This window comes from Scyliorhinus torazame, chromosome 2 (assembly GCF_047496885.1).
Source record: "Scyliorhinus torazame isolate Kashiwa2021f chromosome 2, sScyTor2.1, whole genome shotgun sequence".
Lineage (NCBI taxonomy): Eukaryota > Metazoa > Chordata > Chondrichthyes > Carcharhiniformes > Scyliorhinidae > Scyliorhinus > Scyliorhinus torazame.
In genome coordinates, this window is record NC_092708.1 from 328566298 (window position 1) to 328593828 (window position 27531).

Here is a 27531-nt window from a genome sequence, read left to right on the forward strand (position 1 = left end):
AAAAACGCAAGGTTCATACACAGGTATTAAAGTAACAGCTGCTTGCCCTTTGGATTTGTGTGTGCCCCTTGCCCTATCTCAGAATGCCTAATTTGCAGGGAATAGCTCTCTAACACTGCAATGGTACCAAGTACGTTGAAGTGCCATTTCAATATATAACACTGTTCACTTGCCAGCAGATATGCAGTACATTAAGCAACTGAGGGAATAAAGTATAAAGCATAATCAACATGTGATGGTGTGTGTGCAGGTTTCAGATAATGCACATGGCGAGTTATCTGGTGGTTGAGCGCAAAGCGAAATTGAGAAGTCACACGCTATTGTCGGAACCCTAATTCTGCCGGCATGCAAAAGTATCATAAGAGTAATGTTGGAGCTGATGCTGCCAAATAAATCAACAAAGTTCCTCTTTCTATTGTGCAAAATCGCGTGTTGACAAATTGTCAGTTGATACTAAACAGGTGCTTCAAGAGAAATTAGAAATGAGTGCAATATTTGCACTACAGATTGATGACTACACAATTATGAGCAGACACTCCCATTGCAAAGAATTGCCAAATCATGTTACTGGAAAGGAATTACTTTATGTCACAGCTGCTGATCTGAAGGAAAACAATCTTAACTGGATCAAGTACTGACAGAGCAGCCTCCACGCCAAGACGGGAAAAGTCAAAGGATTTGTGAGTAAGGTGGAAGAATAGAATCCAGACATCCAAGTCAGCCACAATATGCGCACTGTGAAGCCCTTGCTGCCAAAACAATGCCATCTAAGTTAACTGCAGTGTTAGAACAAAGAATGAAAATCATGAATTATGTGAAATCAAGCCCTTTGAAATAGTATTTGTTTTATTTTGTGTGAAGAGATGGGAGCCAAGTATCAGGGTTTACTCATGCACACAAAAGTGTCTTGGGAAAAGGTTCTCCTGCATGTTTATGAGCTCCAGAATACGCAGAAAAGGTTTTCGGCTCTGCATAAATTGCCGCTGTAATAATAGTTTCACCAGGCCAGTATACCCTTTTATTTACATAACAGAAAAGGCCACAGCCGCGGTTTACAGCGCACAAGACCAAGCCTGGGGACCTACAGAATACCTGCCCTGGGGGTTTTAAATTCCCGTTGCTTGTGGTTTCCCATTGGATGACCTCCCACCTGCTCAATAGGGAAGTTCATTGCCCATAAACACCACGGGGAGATCTATTGATGATCCCCTGTGTCCTTCGTGGCCACTACAACATCCCTCCTCCCCTCTTAAGTACATTTCTCCTCCAGTACACTCGCAGCGAGAAAGTCCTTTCCGCCACTTGACCATCGGTTTGAGGTCAGTCGAGGGTGGGACCAGATCTGGTGCTGTGAACTGAATTGGGGACCTTCGTTTCCAGCGGGAACGGTGAATAGTTACTAACATGGATTCCTCTTCGGAGTCCACTTCAGTTGAGGCACCAGCTTCCTCTGCTTCCATCTTGTGACTCTGTTATCCAGAGGAACAGGTGCTGGGTCGGCTTCGAGCTGTTGCTCAGTTCTGACAGCGGCCACCTCCATGGCCGGTAACGAGGCTTGCTCGGGGGTGGGCTTTTTGCTCCTGAGATGATCCAGGTGTTCTTTGCAACCTTGGACATTCACTTTGTCTGAATAGTAGACGTAGTCTCATACGAAGCCGGCGTCCCATTAACAGTTCTGCTGGGGCAATTTCTGTTGTTTTGTGAGGAGTGGTCCAATAGTCAAATAAAAATCGTGCCAATTTAGTCTCTATCGATGCTGCAGGTTGTTTCTTCATGCCATTTTAAAAACTCTGCAATGCCCATTCGGCCAACCCATTTGATGACGGGTGATAAAGTGCTGTTCTAATGTGTCTGATACCACTGGATAGCATGAAGTTTTGGAATTCACTACTTGTGAAGGCAGTGCCGTTATCAGAAACCTGGACTCCTAGTGTTCCTTACATACAAAAAATCTGTCTTAATTTCTCGATTGTAGCATGGGAGGTAGTGGTGTTCATATGATGCATTTCCAACCGTTTGGTGTGTGCATCTACCAGGATCAAAAATATGGAACCCATAAAACGCCCGGCAAGGTCCACATGCACTCGCATCATGGCCTGCTAGGTCATTGCTATGGATGCAGGGAAGTTGAAGGAGCGAGTTTTTGATTCTCCTGGCATAGTTCGCACAATCTCACCAAGGCCCTGATGTCAAGGCCAGGCCACCAGATGTAGCTCCTGACGTGCATTTTCATTTTTTCCAGGGCGGCCATTATGTCATTCCTGGCTGCATTTACTGTATATTTGCAGTATACCTTTCCATTCCATCTTTTCAGCGGTGTGAAGGTACTGCCACAATCCTGTAAAAGGGAAGCATCACATGTCAAAATGAGTCTCTTCTTAGGGTCCAAATGGCCAATAAGTTGGATGACAGCTGTTGTTATTTAACTTTATTGAAAGCCTCCACCTGTGGTGCCTCCCAAGATCACTCCTGATGCTTCCCTAATACGGTATGCAAGGGGATCAGTACGGAGGCCAAATTCAGGATACATTTCCCTTAATAATTTACTAATCCCAGGAAGGATTTTAATTCCATTGTGTTTTTTGGAGTTGATGCTTCATTGATGGCCTTTATCGTGTCGTCTATCGGATGTAAACCTTTTTAATTCACCTGATAGCCTAAGTAAATCACTTAATTGAAAAACACATTTTTCCCCCTTCATGTGTACCCCAGCTCGCGAGAATCTTTGGAAGACTTATTTTAAGTTCGCCAGGTGCTCTCATTCTGAACGTCATTCACATACATCGCCATTCTGGGTAACTCTTGGAGTATGTTCCCCATGATCTGTTGGAATGTGGCACACATTGATGAGACCCCGATGGGCAAGCGAGTATACTTATATCGGCCCTTATGCGTGTTGATTGTAACATACTTCCGCAAAGGTTCGTCTGATTCAAGCTGAAGATAGGCGTGGCTCATATCCAACTTAATGAACGTCTGATAACTGTTAAATTGGCATACAGTTCTTCCATTCAAGGCATGCAGTGTCTATTTAGCTTGCAAATCCGATTAACCATTGGCTGATAATCTCCACACAGACAGACTAACTTGTCTGGTTTAAGGACAGGGGTGACAGGTGCAGCCCACTCTGCGAACTGTACGGGCCTTATTCATAGAATCCCTACAGTACAAAAGGAGGCCTTTCGGCCGATTGAGTCTGCACATGCCCTTAGAAAGAGCACCCTCGTTAAGCCCACCACCTCCACCCAATCCCCGTTACCCTACCTAAACTTTTTAACACTAAGGGGAAATTTAGCATGGCCAATCCACCTAACCTGCACATCTTTGGACTTAATATGCCTATATTTTCCAGGCGCCCAAGTTCAGTCTCTACCTTTTCCAAGAGGAAATATGGAACCAAAATATTTAGGTGTAGCATCAGGATCGACATAAATCTTGGCTTTGGCTCCTTCCTGGACAACATCGGGATATTTGCTGATGACTTCATACAGTCCTCCCACATATAGACTGAATATCTCCACCAGTTCAGCCCAATCCGTTGGAGCCAATCTCTCCCCATTAAGCTTCGTCCTTGTCCCTGCACAACGTTGAGTGAGAGTCGGGCTGATTTCTGCCTGTAAGTCACTGGGGTCATTGTGATACCCTTTATTCATAATGGTTCCCCCATGCAGGTGGCTAGTCTAGCCTTTGTGTCTTCCAACCTCCAGTGTTGAATACCAGTTTGGAAATCATATGTCTGCTCCCTGATAACAGAGACAGCAGCAGCCGTGTCCATCTTCATTTTCAATGGATTACCGTTGAACCACCATTATTGGGGCAACCTTGGTCGTAATTATGTGGTTTAGTTGCATTGTCCCTGTTTCTGGAAGTGGTAATACATGCATGGTGCGAATTAGCTTTGGCTTCCCTGAACAGCACATGCTTTGCTTAATCCTAAAACTTTGTCTTGACTGTGCCCTTTGGCAGTGTTTGCAATAGTCCATTATCTGGCATCTGCAAACTTCCGGAACATGTTCCGGAATTCTTGGGGCTATCATTGCATTTCCTTGATTGCTGAGTGATGTAAACTGAGCTCCGATTCTGAAATGGATTATCTGACATCTTACTTAAACACGTGCCCTCAGTTGAGGAATGGTCACTGTTACACACGACCCATCCCCTAACCGGTGGACATTGCTGCCTGATACCCCGTGTAGCCCCTCAGCCCCTTTTTCTGCATTTTCCAGTGATAGAGCTATTTCAATGGCTTTTTTAAAAATCCAGGTTGAGTTCTGCCAATAATTATTTTTGGGTTGTTTATTCCATATATCAATCTGTCTTGCAACATTTTGTTCAGGATTCAGAATGTTCTGCCAGTTTTTGTAATCTGGTCAAACATTCGGTGACAGGTTCCTCTGGGGTTCTCCTTGCTATGTTAAAGCGGTATCTCACAGAAGGCTTTGGATCATTGTGGTTTCTTACGCAGTCTACTAACTCATTGAAAGCCTTTGAGTCAGCCTTTTTATAATGCTGGATGTTGGGATACACATGCTGTCAGTAAGTTCGCTTTCTGTTCATCATCTCCCTCAATATTATTAGCGCAGAAGAAGTAACGCTTGCGCTCTGTATTGGGCCCAATATTCTCCGCTTATATCATAGGGTTCAAGTTTACCTGAGATAATTTTATTTCTGACTGGAGAAGCCGCTTGTTCTTGACAATGCAGGTTGCTCAGAGGAAAATCCGTGTTTACTCCTCAACACCAATATAATAATCTCACCAAGGCCAGTCTTCCGACACCGTACCCTTTTATTTACACAACAGAAAAGGCCGCAGCTTGCAGCTCACAAGTCCAGGGACCTACAGAATTCTGGCCCGGGTTGAAGCACTGTTTTTAAACTCCCACTGTTTGTTTCCCATTGGGTGAGCTCCCACCCGCTCAATATGGAAGTTCATACTTCACAAAGCCGATTGGGAGATCTTTGATGATCTCCCAAGTCATTCGTGACCACCATAACAGCCACACAAAAATTTGATATGTATGGATTTGTTGTGTGCTAAGCTTGCATATCTTTCAGATATAGTCAGTTATCTGAATTAACTGAATTTTTAAATGCAGAGGGAAGAACATTCTGGCTGCCACCGATAAACTTCAAGGCTTCAGACCAAAACTGGCCCTTTGGCAGGAAAAAATGGCAAGTGGGTCAATTGGGATGTTCAAGCTGGCATCAGCAAATCCTGCTGGCAAAACCATACTCAACCTCATCTCCACACATCATAAAACACTACGAGAGAAATTTGAATGCTCCTCAAATATGGAAGACTTTGACTGGGTACCGTTTAGCCCACTTTCTTTTGAATCATCAAATAAATTGTAACTGCATAAATTTGTACCTTTTTTGGAATGTTTTCTATTGTGGACTTGATGTAAAGATTTTTCCTAAACTTCTTCCGTGTCTTTTTTAAAATATATTTTTATTAATGGCATTTTGCATATATACATAGAAATATCAGAAATCCACAGGAACAAAAACACAGGCCCACAATAAATCCTGGTACCAAGCCAACAACTCGCTCCACCCCCCTTAGTTATTCCCCCTCTTTAACCCCCAAAACAACAAAAAAATCAGAAGCAAACCCCTAACCCCCCCCCGCTGACGCCTTAAATCACCTTAAAGAAATCAATAAATGGCTTCCACCTCCAGTGAACTCCTCCTCTGCTCCCTGTAAGGTGAACTTGACCTTTTCCAAATGCAGGAATTCTGCCAGGTCACTAACTTCTTGCATGTCTTTGATTAAAGCAATTACTACTATTTCTGATGAAAAAAACATTGGGCAGAGGTTTCCCATATTTTTTAATAGTGTCAGGCTCTGACTGAAAACCGTGTAGCTCTCCAAATGCAGAGCTGAGTTTTTAGTACAGATTTTCAGGCACTTTGGGAAAGAGTGGGCGGGGTTCACGACATCAGCCTGGTATGGCAGGGCCTAATAGAGCCATAAGGCTGGCTCCATAATGAATGCCCCGATCACCACAGAAAGTAAACACTCCCCAGCTCCCCTCCTCCCCACAGAAACCGAGACCTTCCTCACAAGCACCTGGGGCTCCCCCCACAAAGCAGCTGGGCTTTATCAGCAACATTCCCATCACCACAACACAAATAAAAGGGTTTTACCCATCCCATGCTAACATTGCCCTTCTCCACCCCTTTGCGAACATTGGAGATTTCCCCATTCCCCCCTCCCTCCATTGTAGGCATCTGATCTCTCCCTTCTCTTCTCTCCCTCCCCCCCCCCCCGACTCGCCCATAGGCATTTGGTTGAGCTCCCCAAGACCACCACAGTCTCGGGGGCACTCTATCCCCTCTCCCCTCCACCACCGCAATCTCAGGGGCACTCTCCACCCTCACAGGCATCAACCCTCCCCAACATACATATCAGCAACACTGCCCATGAGGCCCAGAAGGCTCACCCCTAGCACAGATTGACACTGCCAAGTTGCCTATCAGGTTGGCAGTGCCAGCCTGTGCAAATCTGGCAGTGCCAAACTGTGCCCTCCCACCGGAGGTTATACTTACCTTGGCACCCCCAGCAGGATCCCCTCGACTGTTTCCCGTCTTCACTAACCTGTTGTGAACACGTCAACAAGTTTCAATATTCTGATGGGGGATCATGTGGAGTAAGGCCCTTTAAACATATCTTAATGCAATAAAATGTATTGAAATGAGGTTCACCCCTTTTATGGGCAGGAACCTCATTACACTACTGGCACAGGGCATAGAAAATCGGAAAACATGATCTCGCCGGCAAGAATTGCGTTTCTCGTTCTTGCCGTCAACTAACGTTGGCTGAAAATTGCCCCTAATGGACATTGTGATAATTCAAATTTTACCAATTTTAATGTTTTACCAACATTACCAAAAGAAATGTTTCTTTTCTAAGTTTAAACATCCCTTTTTCTCAGGCTGCTCCTGGCTATTATATGGCTAAGTTGATTATTAAACTCATCACGTCTGTGGCACAAAAAGTGAACAGTGATCCTAGCATTGGTAACAAGTTGAAGGTCATTTTCTTGGAAAATTACAGAGTCTCACTGGCTGAAAAAGGTATTGCTAAGAAGCATAGGATTTTTGTAGCTTTTTTTACTCTGCAACAAAGGGTAGAAACAACTAGATTTCTCATGAAAATTATTCATTTTTTAAGGGCTTGATAATAAAGGCAGAGTAGAGGCAGTTGTATTGGGAGAGAGCAAAGGCCCCACAATGAGTCAAGATGAATTGGTCCAGCTTCATCATTAACAGAGTATGATCAATTTCAAAACCTATTTCCTTTCTTACCTCTCCTCTCATTCCATTTTGCTTCTCTATCCTTTGATGTCCTGTCTTACTTTTTTTTCTTTATAGTACTTCCTCTTACAATTTTATGGCTAAATTCAGTTATTTTGTGAATTATTTATAAGTTTTAATGTCTTTATTTTACAGATGTTATTGCTTCGATATATAAAGGTTGATTTCTTACTTTCATATCCCCAGTTAATGATTCTTGTCCTTTAATTTTAATTAAAGAATAAAAGGCAAACTGGTGTTTTGAAGTTTAACTGGGAGTGGCAAAGTAGAAAATCTCTCTGAAGTCAATTGAGTGAGGAATCAGTGTGGTCACTTAAAGATGTCAGAAAAGCTCCATGAGCAATTTGATTGCATTTTGATTGTTAATCTTTGATTAGATTTCCATTGTCTCTGAGTGACAGCACATATCTATGAAATTTACTGACTTTTTTGATTTTTTTTTAAAAAGTCAATGCAAGCAAATCATGAGCAAATCAAGCAAATCTTTCGTCCAATGAAAATTGAGGAACTATAACTCTCAAATACATATTATAAGATTTGTAACCCTGCAGATATATCTGTTTATGCCTCGCACAATACTTTTGATGATACGAACAAGGAGCAGGAGTAGGCCAATCGGCCCATCAAGCCTGCTTCACCATTTAATAATTTGGTCATCTCAATACTGCATCCCAGCTATCTTCAAAACCCTATCAACCCTTGGCTAACCAAGAATCTATCCACCTCTGCCTTAAAAATATTCAAAAACTGCTTCCACCATTTTTTCAGGAAGCGTTCCAAAGAGTCACAACCTTCAGAATCACCTCTTTCCATTTTAAATGAGCGACCCTTATTTTTAAAAAGTGATCCCCTAGTTCTAGATTCTCCCACAAGAGGAAACATCCTCTCCACATCAACCCTGTCAAGACCTCTCAGGGTCTTAGATATTTTAATTAAGTCACCTCTTACTCTTCTAAACTCCAGTGGATAGAAGCCTAGCCTGTCCAACCTTACCTCATAAGACAGCCCATCCATTCCAGGTATTAATCTGGTAAACCTTCTCTGACTTGTTCCATTTACATCATTTCTTAAATAAGGTGACCAATACAGTACTCCAGATGTGGTCTCACTGGTGCAAACATTGAAAATGTATCCTTCCACTCAACCAATAAGATTACTTTGCAAACATGGCCTAACTTTTCCATTTCCAAGAGGGATATTTATTTAAACATGTATACAAATTTAAAAAGTATATGTGGGACATCATTCAATGCCAGTATGAAAAAATTGATTAAAGGGAGATGAAGGTCATCCTTTATGTAGTTATCCTGTCTCATAATTAGGTGCCAGCTTAAAAACAATGATGAGTGTGCACAATGTCTTCAATATTTGAACTTTTAAAGTTGAATATCTTTGCATATAAAAATGGAGGAATGCAAACAAGGAGGGTGGATTTCTGTTCATTGTATTGGAGGCTTAGGTGCTTATATAGAGCCTGAAAAACAAGTGTGCACCATCAACTTTATAGTCCATTGACTTCCGGTGGCGGCTATGGAGGAGTAAGTCGCACATTTGGTGGCTCCCGCTTTGGTCGGACTTTTGGACCTTTCCCCGGGACTTTTTTTCCGGTTTTAAACGGCAAATTTGAAAGCGGAGGCAATTGGGCACTGTTTCCATGCATCGGTGTATGGAGAAGAGGACCAGAAGTGCACGGAAGGGCAGAAACAATAAGTCAGTAACGAGCTGTGTTGAAGCTGCAACGGGAGACAGTATGGCCGAGGGCCGGACCCCTGGGGTGGCTGCGTAGCGACCAACGGACCCAGTGATGCAGGCCATTCAGGATGGCTTTGCCAGGCAGAAGCGGGAATGCTTGCGGCCGATCAAAGAATCAATTGACCGGCTAGAGAGCAGACTGGACGCCCAGGACCGGGAGATCCAGAAGGTGGAGAAGGCGCTGCTTGAACAAGAGGAGCATCAAACAGCAGTGGAACTGGAGGTGGCGATGCTTTGGGAACAGCAGAAAAGGCTCCTGGAGAAGGTGGAGGACCTTGAGAACCGGTCCCGCCGGCAGAACCTAAGAATTGTCGGGCTCCCGGAGGGAGCTGAGGGAGCAGATGCCGGGGCATACGTGGTGGGTATGTTCGAAAAGCTGCTGGGGGAGGGAGCATTCCCCTGGCCATTGGAGGTGGACAGGGCGTACCGAGCGCTTGCTAGGAAGCCGCGGGCGAGGGACCCTCCGAGGGCAATGGTGGTGAGATTCCACAGGTTCCTGGACAAGGAATGCATTCTTCGGTGGGCCAAGTGCATGCGTAGTTGCAAGTGGGATAACAGCATCCTGCGGGTGTACCAGGACCTTAGAGTGGAGGTGGCGAGGAAGAGGGCAGGCTTCAACCAAGGCAAGGCTATTTTCTTTAAGAAGCAGGTGAAGTTCGGTCTGCTGTATCCAGCGCGTCTTTGGGTCACACATGAGGACCAACATCACAATTTTGAGTCGCCTGATGAGGCACTAGACATTGCGTAAAGAAAAGGACTGGTGGGAGTCTGAGAACTCTCTGACTTAGAGACAACTTGTTGGCCTATATTGGGCCTTTTTTTCCTGTTTTTCTGTGTTTTCTCTTTTTTTTCTCCCCCTTGGTTTTTGGTGGGTTTTGTTTTCCTGTTTTTAAATTGGTTATGCCTTCTCGTATTGTTTTGTGTCTGTTTTTTGGAGCTCTGCTTGGGGGAGGGGGGGGGGGAAGTTGATTTTTCGGTTTTTTCTGGTTCTTTTTCCCGGTAGGTGTTGGCAATGTCCCTTTGGTGTTTTATCTGGTGTGTTTTTATTGATGTGCACTTTTGTGGGATGGAGATGTGCCTGTCTGAGATTCGGTGGGTGGTGCTTTTGTTTTTGTATTCTCTTGTTGCTGGGTGTTTGTTGGGAATTGTTAGATGAGGGAATTTGTTTACATGGGCGGGGGGAGGGGAGCGAGGGAACAATAGGTGGGAGACTTCTTGGCGCCGGGGGTGGGGGCCACCAAGCTAGCTGTGTGAGCTAGCTCACGGAAGCACAGTGGGGGGGGGGGGGGGGGGCGGGGTGGGGGGGAGTGTATATGCTTAGCTCATTAGATGGGTTGGGTTTTAGAGTAGTGTTGCTGGGTGGGGGGGGTTCTGCTGACTTGGCAGGGACTTCAATGGAAGGTCACTGAGGGGGTCGAGGGTGGGGGCCGCCGTGGGGTGGGCCGGAGGAGGCGTGGCGCATGAGCTGGAGGTAGGCCCAAGAAAGGGGATGGCTGACTGGCGGGTGGGGGGGGGGGGCACTTTGCTCCCCAACTAGGCTGGTCACCTGGAATGTCTAGGGGCTAAATGGGCCGGTAAAGAAGGCACGTGTGTTTGCGCACCTGAGGGGACCGAAGTCGGACATAGTAATGCTGCAGGAGACACACCCTAAAGTAGTGGATCAGGTCAGGTTGAGGAAAGGCTAGGTTAGTCAGGTTTTCCACACGGGGCTGGATACAAAGACTAGAAGGGTTGCGATTCTGATTAACAAGTGTGGCATTTGGACTTCCGGGTGCGGCGATGACCAGCTGAGTCGCACGTTTCGGCAGCTCCCTGTGAAACGGACTTTTGGGCTCTTGATAGGAGCCCCAACGGCAATTTTGACGGCTAAAAACACTGTGCGGTAAACCAGAAGGGAATCCCCCCTGGATACGGATGGAAAAAGGAGGAGAAAGTGGCCAGTTTGCAGTGGATCCTTTAGAACAGCGGCAAGGAAGGCAAGCAAGAACCAAGATGGCGTCGGAAGGTGGCAGTTTAACATGGGGCCCTGAACAACAAGAGTTCTTGAAATGCTGTGTGGAAGAGATCAAAAAGGAAATGAAGAAAGAGCTGTTGGCCCCGATACTACAGGCGATCGAAGGGCTAAAGGAGGAACAAAAGACCCAGGAGCGGGAGCTTCGGGTCGTGAAGGCAAAGGCAGCCGAGAATGAGGACGACATACAGGGCCTGGTGGTGAAGACGGAGACGCAGGAGGCACATCAGAAACGATGTGTGGAAAGGTTGGAGGCACTGGAAAACAACGCAAGGAGGAACAACCTGAGGATTCTTGGTCTTCCTGAAGGTGTGGAGGGAGCGGACGTCGGGGCATATGTGAGCACGATGCTGCACTCGTTAATGGGAGCGGAGGCCCCGGCGGGTCTGTTGGAGGTGGAGGGAGCATACCGAGTGATGGCGCGAGGACCGAGAGCAGGAGAAATTCCCAGAGCCATAGTGGTGAGATTCCTCCGTTTTAAGGATAGAGAAATGGTCCTTAGATGGGCGAAGAAAACTCGGAGCAGTAAATGGGAGAACGCGGTGATCCGCGTTTATCAAGACTGGAGTGCGGAGGTGGCGAGAAGGAGGGCGAGCTTTAATCGGGCCAAGGCGGTGCTTCATAAAAAGAAGATAAAATTTGGAATGCTGCAACCAGCAAGACTGTGGGTCACATATCGAGGGAGGCACCACTACTTTGAGACGGCGGATGAAGCGTGGACTTTTATTGTGGAAGAAAAACTGGAATGAGCGGGTTATTAAAAAGAACGTTCGAACAAAGTGGTGGGGCGAATGTGGGGGGCAAAGAGGGGTTTTATGTACTAATCCTGCGATGTGGTAACTTTTCTCTCTCCCACAGGTGGTGATGGGGGGGAGGAGGGGAGGTGGAGGAGATGGGGCGGGGCCAAGGGAGAAGCGCGGGCTTGGTTCCCGCGCTATGATAATCATGGCGGGAAGAGAGAAGCAGGAAGGAGGGGGCGTCGCACGGTGCGAGCCGAGGTCACGGGGGGAGGCCGAGGTCAGCCAGAGTTTGCTGACTTCTGGGAGCAACATGGGGGGAGTAATTACGCTAGCGGGGGATCTAGCGGGGGGGTTGGGAGGGGGGAATTACTGGGTTGCTGCTGCTGGGGAGAGGGGGGAGCTGGTATGGGAGAGGATGGGCGGGGGGGCACCTCCTGGGGGAGATACAGCTGCGTGGGAACTGGGTGAGGAGCTGGAAAAAGGTGATGGCTAATCGACAAGGGGGTAGGAAGCCCCCCAACTCGGCTGATCACGTGGAACGTGAGAGGGCTGAACGGGCCGATAAAGAGGGCACGGGTACTCGCACACCTTAAGAAACTTAAGGCAGATGTGGTTATGTTACAGGAAACGCACCTGAAACTGATAGACCAGGTTAGGCTACGCAAAGGATGGGTGGGGCAGGTGTTCCATTCGGGGCTAGATGCGAAAAACAGGGGGGTGGCTATATTAGTGGGGAAGCGGGTAATGTTCGAGGCAAAGACTATAGTGGCGGATAACGGGGGCAGATACGTGATGGTGAGTGGCAAACTACAGGGGGAGACGGTGGTTTTGGTAAACGTATATGCCCCGAACTGGGATGATGCCAATTTTATGAGGCGGATGCTAGGACGCATTCCGGACCTAGAGATGGGAAAGCTGATAATGGGGGGAGATTTTAATACGGTGTTGGAACCAGGGCTGGATAGGTCGAAGTCCAGGACTGGAAGGAGGCCGGCAGCAGCCAAGGTACTTAAAGATTTTATGGAGCAGATGGGAGGTGTAGACCCGTGGAGATTTAGCATACCTAGGAGTAAGGAGTTCTCGTTTTTCTCCTATGTCCATAAAGTCTACTCGCGAATAGACTTTTTTGTGCTGGGTAGGGCATTGATCCCGAAGGTGAGGGGAACGGAGTATACGGCTATAGCCATTTCGGATCACGCTCCACACTGGGTGGACTTGGAGATAGGGGAGGAAACAGGAGGGCGCCCACCCTGGAGAATGGACATGGGACTAATGGCAGATGAGGGGGTGTGTCTAAGGGTGAGGGGGTGCATTGAAAAGTACTTGGAACTCAATGATAATGGGGAGGTCCAGGTGGGAGTGGTCTGGGAGGCGTTGAAGGCGGTGGTTAGAGGGGAGCTGATATCAATAAGGGCACATAAAGGGAAGCAGGAGAGTAAGGAACGGGAGCGGTTGCTGCAAGAACTTTTGAGGGTGGACAGACTATATGCGGAAGCACCGGAGGAGGGACTGTACAGGGAAAGGCAAAGGCTACATGTAGAATTTGACTTGCTGACTACAGGCACTGCAGAGGCACAATGGAGGAAGGCACAGGGTGTACAGTACGAATATGGGGAGAAGGCGAGCAGGTTGCTGGCACACCAATTGAGGAAAAGGGGAGCAGCGAGGGAAATAGGGGGAGTGAGGGATGAGGAAGGAGAGATGGAGCGGGGAGCGGAGAGAGTGAATGGAGTGTTCAAGACATTTTATAAAAAATTATATGAAGCTCAACCCCCGGATGGGAGGGAGAGAATGATGGGCTTCTTGGATCGGCTGGAATTTCCCAAGGTGGAAGAGCAGGAAAGGGTGGGACTGGGAGCACAGATCGAGGTAGAAGAAGTGGTGAAAGGAATTAGGAGCATGCAGGCGGGAAAGGCCCCGGGACCGGATGGATTCCCAGTCGAATTCTATAGAAAATATGTGGACTTGCTCGCCCCGGTACTGACGAGGACCTTTAATGAGGCAAAGGAAAGGGGACAACTGCCCCCGACTATGTCTGAAGCAACGATATCGCTTCTCTTAAAGAAGGAAAAGGACCCGCTACAATGCGGGTCCTATAGACCTATTTCCCTCCTAAATGTAGATGCCAAGGGCCTGGCCAAGGTAATGGCAATGAGAATAGAGGAATGTGTCCCGGGGGTGGTCCACGAGGACCAAACTGGGTTTGTGAAGGGGAGACAGCTGAACACGAATATACGGAGGTTGTTAGGGGTAATGATGATGGCCCCACCAGAGGGAGAAACGGAGATAGTAGTGGCGATGGATGCCGAGAAAGCATTTGATAGAGTGGAGTGGGATTATTTGTGGGAGGTGTTGAGGAGATTTGGTTTTGGAGAGGGGTATGTTAGATGGGTGCAGCTGTTGTATAGGGCCCCAGTGGCGAGCGTGGTCACGAATGGACGGGGATCTGCATATTTTCGGCTCCATAGAGGGACAAGGCAGGGATGCCCTCTGTCCCCATTATTGTTTGCACTGGCGATTGAGCCCCTGGCGATAGCGTTGAGGGGTTCCAAGAAGTGGAGGGGAGTACTTAGGGGAGGAGAAGAACACCGGGTATCTTTGTATGCGGACGATTTGCTACTATACGTGGCGGACCCGGCGGAGGGGATGCCAGAAATAATGCGGATACTTGGGGAGTTTGGGGATTTTTCAGGGTATAAATTGAACATGGGGAAAAGTGAGTTGTTTGTGGTGCATCCAGTGGAGCAGAGTAGAGAAATAGAGGACCTACCGTTGAGGAAGGTAACAAGGGACTTTCGTTACCTGGGGATCCAGATAGCTAAGAATTGGGGCACATTGCATAGGTTAAATTTAACGCGGTTGGTGGAACAGATGGAGGAGGATTTCAAGAGATGGGATATGGTATCCCTGTCACTGGCAGGGAGGGTGCAGGCGGTTAAGATGGTGGTCCTCCCGAGATTCCTCTTTGTGTTTCAGTGCCTCCCGGTGGTGATCGCGAAGGCTTTTTTTAAAAGGATTGAAAAGAGCATCATGGGTTTTGTGTGGGCCGGGAAGACCCCGAGAGTGAGGAAGGGATTCAGCGTAGCAGGGATAGGGGGGGGCTGGCACTACCGAGCCTAAGTGAGTATTATTGGGCCGCTAATATTTCAATGGTGAGTAAGTAGATGGGAGAGGAGGAGGGAGCGGCGTGGAAGAGATTAGAGAGGGCGTCCTGTAGGGGGACTAGCCTACAGGCTATGGTGACAGCCCCATTGCCGTTCTCACCGAGGAACTACACCACAAGCCCGGTGGTGGTGGCTACACTGAAGATTTGGGGACAGTGGAGACGGCATAGGGGAAAGACTGGAGCCTTGGGGGGGTCCCCGATAAGAAACAATCATAGGTTTGCCCCGGGGGGAATGGATGGGGGATATGGAATGTGGCAAAGAGCAGGAATAACGCAACTGAAAGATCTGTTTGTGGATGGGAAGTTCGCGAGTCTGGGCGCGCTGACCGAGAAATATGGGTTGCCCCAAGGGAATGCATTCAGGTATATGCAACTGAGGGCTTTTGCGAGGCAACAGGTGAGGGAATTCCCGCAGCTCCCGACACAAGAGGTGCAGGACAGAGTGATCTCAAAGACATGGGTGGGGGATGTCAGGTGTCAGATATATATAGGGAAATGAGGGACGAAGGGGAGACTATGGTAGATGAACTAAAAGGGAAATGGGAAGAAGAGCTGGGGAGGAGATCAAGGAGGGGCTGTGGGCAGATGCCCTAAGCAGGGTAAACTCGTCGTCCTCGTGTGCCAGGCTAAGCCTGATTCAGTTTAAGGTATTACACAGGGCACATATGACTGGAGCACGGCTCAATACATTTTTTGGGGTGGAGGATAGGTGTGCGAGGTGCTCGAGAAGCCCAGCGAATCATACCCATATGTTTTGGTCATGCCCGGCACTACAGGGGTTTTGGATGGGGGTGACAAAGGTGCTTTCAAAAGTAGTAGGAGTCCGGGTCGAACCAAGCTGGGGGTTGGCTATATTTGGGGCTGCACAAGAGCCGGGAGTGCAGGAGGCGAGAGAGGCCGATGTTTTGGCCTTTGCGTCCCTAGTAGCCCGGCGCAGGATATTGCTAATGTGGAAAGAAGCCAAGCCCCCGGGGGTGGAGACCTGGATAAATGACATGGCGGGGTTTATAAAGCTAGAGCGGATTAAGTTCGTCCTGAGGGGGTCGGCTCAAGGGTTCACCAGGCGGTGGCAACCGTTCGTCGAATACCTCGCAGAAAGATAGACGGAATGGGAAAAAGAAGGCAGCAGCAGCAGCCCAGGATCGGGGGGGGAGGGGGGGTGGGGGAGGAGGAACCAGAAGGACTCTCAGGGTTGTTAATATATACTGTATAGTATGTATAGGTCATTGCTACAGATAATTATATATTGGACTGTTAAATTATATTTTTGGAGAGTGTTACTTGTGACAAGGCAGTTGCCAATTAGGGCTAGTTTTCATTTTTGTTATTTATTATTTATTCATTTTTTGTTTATAAAATAGGTCATTGTTATTTGTGTTATAATATTGTGTAAAGGATGCACAATGTACTGTGTTGGTTGACCAAAAATTTTCAATAAAATATTTAATAAAAAAAAAACAAGTGTGGCATTTGAGGTGGGGAGAATAGTCTCGGATGTGGGAGGTCGATATATCGTGGTTAGTGGCAAGCTGCAGGGGATGAAGGTAGTGCTGGTCAATGTATATGCGCCAAATTGGAATGATGGGGATTTTATAAAGAGGGTGCTAGGGAAGATTCCGAACCTGGATTCGCACAGGCTGATTATGGGAGGGGATTTTAACACGGTTATTGATCCAGGCGTGGATGGTCATGCTCGAGAAGGTGCCAGCAATGGCAAAGGAGCTGAAAGGGTTCATGGAGCAAATGGGGGGGTGGATCCATGGAGATTTCTGCAACCGAGGGCCAAGGAATTTTCTTTTTACACCCACGCACACAAGGTGTATTCCCGGATAGATTTATTTGTCGTGCGAAGGGCCCTATTGGCTGGGGTGGTGGACACGGGGTATTCGCCGATTACGATCTCGGACCATGCTCCGCACAGGGTGGACCTGCATTTTAGTATGGATAGCAAGCAGCGCCCGCAATGGAGGTTGGATGTAGGGCTATTGGCGGACGAAGCGGTATGCTAGAGGCTGAGGAAGTGCATCCTGAACTACCTGCAGGTAAACGATACGGGGGAGGTCTCAGCCGCGGTGGTCTGGGAAGCGCTGAAGGCAGTGGTGAGAGGAGAGCTGATCTCGATCCGGGCTCACAGGGACAGGATGGATAGGGCAGAAACGGACTGACTGGCAAAAGAGATTCTACGAGTGGATAGGAGATATGCAGAGGCTCCAGAGGCAGGGCTTCTAAAACTATGCCGGAGGCTACAGGCGGAATTTGGTTTGTTAACCACCGGGAGGGCAGTGGAACAGCTCAGAAAGGTGAAGGGGCGATTTATGAGCACGGGGAGAAGGCCAGCAGGATGCTTGCACAGCAGCTCAGAGAGATGGAGGCAGCTAGAGAAATAGGGAAAGTTATTGGCGGGGATGGGAACTTGGGTGGGGACTCGGCGGGGGTGAGCAAGACCTTTCAGGATTTTTATAGCAGGTTGTACAGGTCGGAGCCCCTGTGGGGCCTGAGGGGATGAGGCACTTTTTGGACGGGCTGTCTTTCCCGAAGGTGGATGGGGAGCTGGTAGAAGGGCTGGGGGCCCTGATCGGGCTGGAGGAGGTAGTGGATGGTCTGAAGGCCATGCAGTCGGGCAAGGCCCCCGGACCGGATGGGTACCCAGCCGAGTTCTATAAAGTTCTCGAATATTGGAGCCGGTGCTGATGAAGGTCTTTAATGAGGCCAAGGAAAGGGGGCTCTGCCCCAGACGATGTCACAGGCCATGATCTCGCTCATTCTGAAAAGGGACAAGGACCCGGAGCTATGTGGGTCTTACAGGCCGATTTCCTTGCTGAACGTAGATGCCAAACTTCTGGCCAAAATTTTGTCCTCCAGGATTGAGGACTGTGTACCGGACGCTATAGTGAACGATCAGACTGAGTTCATTAAGCAGGCAGCTGGTAGCCAATGTAAGAAGGCTGCTAAACGTGGTCATGATGCCCCCGGAAGGTAGGGACTTTGAGGTGGTGGTCGCGATGGACGTGGAAAAAGCCTTTGACCGGGTCGAGTGGGATTAATTATGGGAGGTGCTGGAGTGGTTCGGGTTTGGAAGGGGCTTTGTTGACTGGGTTAGGTTGCTGTACCGGGCTCCGGTTGCAACTGTACGGACAAACAGGATGATTTCGGACTATTTTAGATTGCACCGGGGGACGAGACAAGGATGCCCCCTCTCATCACTACTGTTTGCGCTGGCGATAAGAGCCGCTGGCAATTGCTCTGAGGGCCTCAAGCGGCTGGAAGGATTGGTCCGGGGGTTGGGGGGGGGGGGGGGGGGTGGAGCACCAAGTCTCGCTGTATGCAGATGACCTACTGCTGTATGTCTCAGACCCAATGGAGGGGATGGAAGAAATTATGGGAATTTTAAGGGAATTCGGCCGGTTTTCAGGGTATAAGCTCAATATGGGGAAGAGCGAGATGTTTGTGGTCCAGGCGAGAGGTCAGGAGAGGCGACTGGGGGAACTGTTGTTCAAAGTGGTAGGGGACAGTTTCAGGTACCTGGGTATCCAAGTGGTGAGGGATTGGGACCGGCTACATAAATTGAACTTGGCCCGGTTGGTGGATCAGATGAAGGAGGATTTCGAGAGATGGGATGCGTTCCCGTTGTCAGAGTGCAGTCGGTAAAAATGACGGTCCTCCCGAGATTCCTATTCGTCTTCCAATGCCTCCCCATCTTCATCTCGCGGTCCTTTTTTAAGCGGATCAATAAGATTATCGTGGGCTTTGTGTGGGGGGGCAAGACCCTGCGTGTGAAGAGGGCAGTGCTCGAGTGGAGAAGGGGGATGGAGGGCTGGCGCTGCCGAATTTCAGCAATTACTACTGGGTGGCTAACGTAGCCATGGTGAGGAGGTGGCTGGTGGGGGGTGAGCCGGCGTGGGTGCGCATGGAGGCGGCTTCCTGTAAGGGCACAAGTCTGGGGGCGTTGGTAACAGCGCCTCTGCCGTCCTGCCGGTGCTGTATTCCACCAGTCCAGTGGTGGTGGCGGCCCTGAGAGTTTGGGGGCAGTGGAGGAGACATGTGGGAGCATGTCCACATGGGGGGACATGTGTGAGGGGGCATCGGTGTGGTCCCCCCTTTGCAATAACTCGGTTTGCCCCGGGGAGGACGGACGGGTGGGGGAGGTTCCGAATTTGGCGGAGAGCGGGGATTGAGAGGATGGGTTCTTGTTCACAGAAGGAAGCTTCCCGAGTATGAGGGCGCTGGAGGAGAAGTTTGCATTGGCGGGGGGAAATTAATTCCAATATTTATAGGTACGGGACTTTTTGCGGAAGCAGGTACCAGTCTTCCCACTCCTGCTGCTGAGGGGGATTCAGGATAGGGTGGTTTCTAGAGGATGGATAGGAGAGGGGAGCGTCTCGGACATATATGAAGAGCTTATGGCTTTGGAGGAGTCGCAGACCGTGGAGCTGAAGCAAAAGTGGGAGGAGGAGCTGGGGGGAGAGATAGAGGAGGGCCTTTGGGCGGACGTGTTGGGTAGGGTCAACGCGACCGCAACATGTGCCAGGCTCAGCCTGATCCAATTTAAGGTTGTTCACCGAGCTCACATGACAGTGGCCCGGATGAGCAGGTTCTTTGGGGTGGAGGACAAGTGCGCGGGGGGGGGGCCAGTGAGTCATGTCCATATGTTCTGGGCATGTCCAAAACTGAGGGGATTTTGGCAGGGGTTTGCCGACGCCATGTCCACGGTATTAAATACGAGGGTGGCAATGAGTCCAGAGGTGGCTATTTTTGGTGTATCGCAAGATCCGGGAATCCAGGAGGAGAAAGAGGTGGACGTTCTGACCTTTGCTTCCCTGGTAGCCCGGAGGCGCATATTACTAGCATGGTGTGACCCAAAGCCCCCGAAATTGGAGACATGGCTTTCGGACATGGCTGGCTTCCTCTGCCTGGAGAAAATTAAGTTCGCCATGAGAGGGTCTCTGTTAGGGTTCGCCCGGAGGTGGCAACCATTCGTCGACTTCCTCGCAGAGAATTAATCGTCAGCAGAAGGGGGGGGGGGGGGAGAGTGGGTTAGGTTAGCGTAGTTTAGGGGGGTAAGCAATGGTAGGACCTGTGGGAGAGGGAGGCGGTATTTGCACTATGTTTATATTTTTCTTGTTATGTATATTGTTGATTCTGTTGCTGTTACAATGCCAAAGAAATACCTCAATAAAATGTTTATTTTTTAAAAAAACTTTATCGTCCATTGTTTCCTCCGTCCTCATAAAGGTCAGGTTCTTTTGACTATGTAGCAATATAATCAATTTAAATGAATCTATTTACAGTTATTCCAGCAACAGACCTATCACAGCAAATCTCCACAGCTGGCACAGAGGCGTCCGGCACAGGGAATATGAAGTTCATGTTGAATGGTGCCCTGACGATTGGCACAATGGATGGAGCAAATGTGGAAATGGCAGAGGAAGCTGGTGAAAACAATATGTTCATTTTCGGCATGAGGGTTCAAGATGTGGCAGAACTGGACAAGAAAGGGTGTGTTTGCAATAAAAGTAACAAATATCCTTTGCCGTGACCATGAGAAATTATTTTGAATATTGTACAATAATGGAACCGAAAAGTGGGCAAGCTAAAGGAAAAGTGATAGTACACCATACAAATATTTATATTTAAAAGACTTGATCTATGTTGTTATTAATTCAAATCAATTAAATTGATTTGTATAAATTAACACATAATGGCAATGCTTGGGTAGCTGTGTATTTAAAATTGATAGTATATATAAGCTGATGATTTGTGGGCTGCAGGTTTAAATTCAGTCAATTAATGGGACTTCTTTTTCATCTGTATCTATATAGGGCACAATTTACCGGCCGCGTCCCATTGTAATCGAGACAGGACACAGCTGGTAGATCCTCATCCGGGATCCCCGGCGGTCGTTACACCTCGCGAGATCTAAACAGATCTTGCGAGACGTCACGATCTGGATCCCACCCACAATGGACGGGACGCAGATTTGCACAGTTAAGTGAGATTAAAATCCCACTTAACCATATCTACGCTGGATCAAATGGCCACCCGACATCTACTGGCCTTGCCAAGAAGACCCCAGCCGAGCGCCGGTTAGCACTGGTCCTCACAAACGGGGACCAGGCGGAACAGCACTTGGTACGGGGGGTTGTTGCCCAGGCAATCGGAGGACTGGGTGGTTGGCCACCGGGTTGGGGAGCATCCTGGCACTGCTAGGCGGCTGACAGTGCCACCTAGGCACCCTGACCCAGGTACTGTCCTGGCATTGCCAGGGTGCCCAGGTGGTGCTGGGCAGGGGTGCTGGCAGTGCCTTGGTATCAAGCTGGCAGTTTGCCTGTGCTGGGAATCGGGTCTGGGGCTGCCCTGCCATGTGAGGTGGGAGACCTGAGGACCTTCTTGGGTCGGGGCGGCCGAGAGAGCAGGGCGCCATTTACAAATGCGCCCCAATCTCTTCCTGCACTGAGGAGCTCAGCTCGTCGGAGCTTCTCATGCAGGAAATGATGGAGGTGTTCCCCGCCGTGACCCACATTGCAACAATGTGACATTAGATAGCGGGGGCGCTGGGAATGCCCCTGGTAATCCTGTCCAGAATAGTCTCTGATTTTTTTAAATTAAATCACGCCCATAATCTAAGACCACAATTTTTATCCTGGCTGCAGCAGTTCAATGAGGTGGGGTAGAGTTTGTCCACATGCATTTTCCAATATTCTCTGCTTCACCCTAATTACTTTCAGAGATCGTTAAGAAGGAAATGGGGCTGCAGACTAGGGAAGTGGCTGGTGAAGGATACAAAGAAGAAATTGAAGATGGTTGTGTCTGTCATCAAGACCATTTAAGTGGGGGAAGTGGTAGTGTAGTGGTACGGTCACAGAAATAATTATCCACAGTGGCTGGTTGAATTTCAATTCAATTAATTAATCTGGAATTAAAAGCTAGTCCACTGGTGACCACAAAACCATTGTCGATTGTTGTCAAAACCCACTAAAGGCCCCTTAGGAAATCTGTCATCCTTACTTGATCTGGCCAAGAGTTAACTGCTCTCTGAAACGGCTTTGCAAGCCACTACAAAAAGGAATGAAACTGGATGGATCACCCAGTGTTGACCTAGGAAACAACAACAACCAGCTCTCTCAACCTTGCAAAGTCCTCCATACTAACATCTGGAGAGATGTTAAAAGATTTGTCAACCTACAGCTGATATGCACAGAATGATGCCTTACAGACAATGTCCCAGGCACAACCACCAAGTCCCCACTACGTCCTATACCACCAGAGGTGGTGGCACAGAAGTAGACAATCGAGGGAGCAGTGACCTGGGAATTCTCACCATTGACGCTGGACCCTATGAAGTCTCATGGCATCAGGTCAAACATAGGCAAGGAAACCTACTGCCGATTACCATGTACTGTGACCCCCTCAGCTGATGAATCAGTATTCCTCAGTGTTGAACACCACTGGAGGAAGCACTGAGGATGGCAGCGGCACGTAATGTGCTCTGGATGGGGACTTTAATGGCTCAGTAGCACCACTACTTACCAAGCTGGCCATGTCCTAAACACATACCTGCTATCCTGGGTCATAAGCAGGTGGTGAGAGCACCAACAAGAGGGAAAAACCTACTTGAGCTCATCCTTACCTAGCTATCTGTAGCAGATGCACCTCCACGACAGAATTGGAAGGAGTGACCACTGCACAGTCTGTGGAGACAAACTCCGTCTTGACCTTGAGGATACTGTCCATCCTGCGGTATGGTACTGCCACATGCTAAATGGGATAGATTTCTAACAATTGTGGCAACTCATAATAGGGCTTCCATGAGGCATTGAACAGCAGCACAACTGTATACAGCCACAATCTGTAACATCATAGCCCAACATATCCCCCACTCTGCCATTATCATCAAAATGGGGGTTCAACTCTGGTTCAATGAAGAGTGCAGGAGGGCATGACAGAAGCAGCATCAGGCATGCCTAAAAATGAGGTGTGAGTTTGGTGAAGCTATAACACATGACTAATTGCATGCCAAACAACAAAACCAGCAAGCGGTAGAGCTAAGCGACCCCACATCCAATGGATCAAATCTAAGCTCTGTAGTCCTGCCACATTCAGTCATAAATGGTGGTGGATAATTAAACAACCAACTGGGGGAGAGGTTCCACAAACATCCCATCCTCAAAGATAAGGAGTCCAGTGCATCAGTACAAAGGACAAGGCTGAAAGATTTGCAACCATTTTCAAAGTCCTGAGTTGATGATCTACCTTTGCCTCCTGCCAAAATCCTCAACATCACTGATTCTGTCAATTCGATTCACTCCACGTGACATCAAGAAATTGCTGAAGGCACTGGCTACAACAAAGGCTATGGGTCCTGGCAACTTGCTGGCAATAGCACTGAAGACGTGTGCTTCAGAACTAGCTGCACCCCTAGCCAAGCTGTCCCTGTACATTTACAACACTGGCATCTATTTGGCACTGTGAAAATTGCACAGAAATGTTTTGCCCACAAGAAACAGGACAAATCCAACCTTGTCAATTATCAATCAACTCCCTATCATTAGCAAAGTGATGGAAAGTGTTCTTAACATAACTATCAAGCGGCATTTACTCATCAATAACCTGCTCACTGATGGTCAGTTTGGGTTCTGTCACAGCTGTTCAACTCCTGACCTCATTATAGCCTTGGTCCAAACATGGACAAACGAGCTGAACTCAAGAGCTGTGATGAGAGTGGCTGCACTTGACATCAAGGCAGATAGAGTGTGGCATCACGGTAGCATAGTGGTTAGCACAGTTGTTTCACAGCTCCAGGGTCCTAGGTTCGATTCCCAGCTGGGTCACTGTCTGTGCGGAGTCTGCACGTTCTCCCCGTGTCTGCGTGGGTTTCCTCCGGGTGCTCCGGTTTCCTCCCACAGTCCAAAGACGTGCAGGTTAGGTGGATTGGCCATGATAAATTGCCCTTAGTGTTCAAAAAGGTTAGGTGGGGTTAGTGGGTTGTGGAGATAGGGTGGAGACGTGGGCTTAAATGGGGTGCACTTTCCAAGTGCCGGTGCAGACTCGATGGGCCAAATGGCCTCCTTCTGCACTGTAAATTCTATGATAAGCTCTAGAAAAATTGTAGTTTTTGGATTCCTTCTAATAGTAATATCCAACTAATTCATGACATATTGGCACTCAATCTTGTCATAATATACACCAGTATATCATGGTGCAGACTGATGGACACAGCACGAACAATCAACACACAACACCGCAGCCAATCACCAGTTAGAACACACTCACTATAAAGTCAGAGGGCATCAGTTTTCCCACTCATTCGGGATGCAGCCTCTCAGAAGGACAGAGCTTACAGCACAGATCATCACCATGTGCTGAGTGCATAGACTGGTTAGGATAGGCATAGGTCTTTAGTTTAATCTAACATCGTGTTAACCCACAGTGAAAGTATGTTCAACAGTTTCTAGCTTAATAAAATAGTGTTGTTCTATTTTAAGTATTGGTAGCCTGTATGTGTTCCACAGATCCAAAGCACCCAACACATCATGATACCAGTAGTTGAGGGATGTTAGAACTTCTTAGACTTACCTGCATGTGATCTGCCTTCCACCAGCATACAGCCATCCTGCAAAATGGACAGCGTCCGCCCGCCGCTGCCGCTCCGCATCACTGGTAACCTAGGGGCCAACTGGAAGATATTCAAACAACCCTTCCACCTCTACCTTGAAGCCACAGACCGGGAAGCTGCCTCAGACACCAGGAAGATCGCTCTCTTCCTATCCACGGCCGGGGACCATGCCATCCACATTTTCAATTCTCTCACCTTTGCTGATGGTGAAGATAAATCAAAATTCAAGAAGGTCCTCCTTAAGTATGACAGTCACTGTGACATCGAGGTGAATGAAAGTTTCGAGCGCTATGTATTCCAACAGCGTTTGCAGGGTAAGGATGAACCTTTCCAGTCCTTTCTCACCCACCTCTATTCCTTGCGCAGTCCTCTAATTATGGGTCCACCTCCGATTCCATGATACGCGACCAGATCGTTTTTGGTGTTCAGTCGGACCCCCTACGCCAGCAGCTCCTCAAGGTAAAGCAGCTCACCCTAGTGATTGCCATTGAGACCTGCGTGCTACATGAACACGCCACTAGTCGGTATTCCCACATCCAAGCGGCTGAAACGGCACGGCAAGGTCCCCACGGTGCAAAACGGGTCCAAGCAATCGACCAACTCCAGGGCTTCAGCCTGGATGAGGGCGGCCATTTCGCGCGCTTTTCGCGGACTCCCGCGCTTGTGCGCACCGAACGAGGGGACGGCGACGTCGACGAACGTACTGCGCATGCGCGCACCACGTATGACCGCATGCGCGGTGGCGCAGCAAACGTACTGACGCTACAACGTGCGGCAACTATGGCTTCGCCCACTTAAAGCGGCAATGTCCTGCCAAATCCCGAAGATGCCTGCGATGTGGCAAACTTGGCCACTATGCTGTTTTATGCAGATCAACTCAGTCTGCCAACTCTCGTCGCTCCAGCCAGCCTCGCAGGAATGTCCGGGCCATTCAACCCACGGTCACCGAGCCCGATTTGGACCTGCTACCCGATATTGACACCAAGGACCCGAAGGCGCCTTTTCCAGTCGGTATCATTACAAAAAACAGGGTGTCCCCGGAGCAAAGAATCCAGCCTCTATCAGTATACAGCATCGATCCGGACGATGAGTGGTGTGCCACCCTTACGGTCAACCGGTCCCAAATACGATTCCGCCTGGACACCGGTGCCTCCGCCAATCTCATTGTGCGGTCTGACCTCCAAAGCCTTTGTGTCAAACCAGCCATCCTGCCATCAGCCTGCCAGCTATTAGATTATAATGGCAATGCCATTGCTGCCAGCAGCTCATGCCAACTTGAAGTGACGCACAGGTCACACAAAGCCGTCCTTCCCTTTGAAATTGTGGGCTCCTCGAAAGCCTCCCTGCTTGGCGCGCAGGCATGTAACCTATTGAACCTAGTTCAGAGAGTTCACTCTCTCCTGCTGACGCGTCTGCCTTTCAGGACACTGACTTCAGGGCGCAGCTCAACGCCATTATCAACCAGTACCACGACGTCTTCAAGGGCATTGGCACGCTCCCGTACACCTACAAGATTTTATTAAAACCGAATGCCACGCCTGTGGTGCACGCACCTCGCAGGGTCCCAGCATCCCTTCAGGACCGCCTCAAGCAGCAGCTGCAGGACCTCCATAACCAAGGAGTGATTTCCAAAGTCACGTAACCGACCGACTGGGTCAGTTCCATGGTATGTGTAAAAAAGCCGTTCGGTGAATTGAGAATTTGCATTGATCCCAAGGATCTAAATCGCAATATTATGAGAGAGCACTATCCAATTCCCAAGCGCGAAGAGCTCACATGTGAGATGGCTCGCGCCAAGCTCTTTACCAAACTCGACGCCTCAAAAGGATTCTGGCAAATCCAGCTCGATAAATCCAGCAGGAAACTCTGCACGTTTAACACCCCTTTGGAAGATATTGTTACAACAGGATGCTGTTTGGGATCATCTCTGCATCAGAAGTGTTCTATAGGATGATGGAACAAATGATGGAAGGTTTTGAAAGTGTTCGCGTCTGTGTCGATGACATAATCATTTGGTCCACCACCCCGCAGGAGCATGTTAGTCGCCTCCAGTGCGTATTCAGACGTATATATGAGCATGGCCTCCGCATCAACAGGGCCAAATGCTCTTTTGGTCAGACAGAACTTAAGTTCCCCGGGGACCACATCTCCCAATTGGGTGTGCAGCCGAATACGGACAAGGTAGCTGCCATCACAGCTATGAAAACACCAGAGGACAAGAAGGCGGTCCTCCGATTTCTGGGTATGGTCAATTTTTTAGGGAAATTCATCCCTAACCTCGCCTCTCATACCACGGCTCTCAGAAACCTGGTCAGGAAGACGACAGACTTCCAATGGCTCCCTGCCCACGAGCGTGAATGGAGGGAACTCAAGGCAAAACTGACCACGGCCCCGGTCTTAGCCTTTTTTGATCCAGCAAAGGAGACCAAAATTTCGACCGTGCCAGTCAATCCGGCATTGGGACAGTGCTCCTTCAATGTGATGAGGCCTCATCATGGGTCCCCGTTGCATATGCGTCACGTGCGATGACCCCACGGAGCAGCACTACGCGCAGATAGAAAAGGAGTGCCTGGGCCTTCTGACCGGTGTTAAATTTCACGATTATGTCTACGGACTTCCTCAATTCACCGTCGAGACCGACCATCACCCGCTGGTCAATATAATACAGAAAGACTTGAACGACATGACGCCTCGCCTCCAGCGTATTCTTCTCACGCTCCGGCGATACGACTTCCAGCTGGTATACACCCCAGGCAAGGACCTCATCATTGCTGACGCTCTCTCCAGGGCAGTCAACACTCCATGTGACCCAGCGGGATTTGTCTGCCAGGTTGACGCCCATGTGGCATTCACGGCCTCCAATCTACCTACTTCGGATGAACGCCTCGTCCAAATTCGCCGCAAGATGGCGGCTGACCCCTTGCTACAG

General features: G+C 48.8%; 1 protein-coding gene across 1 annotated transcript in view; it reads left to right on the top strand.

Annotated features, from left to right (window-relative positions):
* The window catches only part of pygl (phosphorylase, glycogen, liver), a 291143-nt gene that overhangs the window by 215907 nt on the left and 47705 nt on the right, over positions 1-27531 (top strand). Inside the window, exons 16-17 of the mRNA XM_072489775.1 lie at positions 6939-7080; positions 20278-20485. Of these exons, the coding sequence (XP_072345876.1) occupies positions 6939-7080; positions 20278-20485 (350 nt within the window). The remainder of the gene's footprint in view (positions 1-6938; positions 7081-20277; positions 20486-27531) is intronic.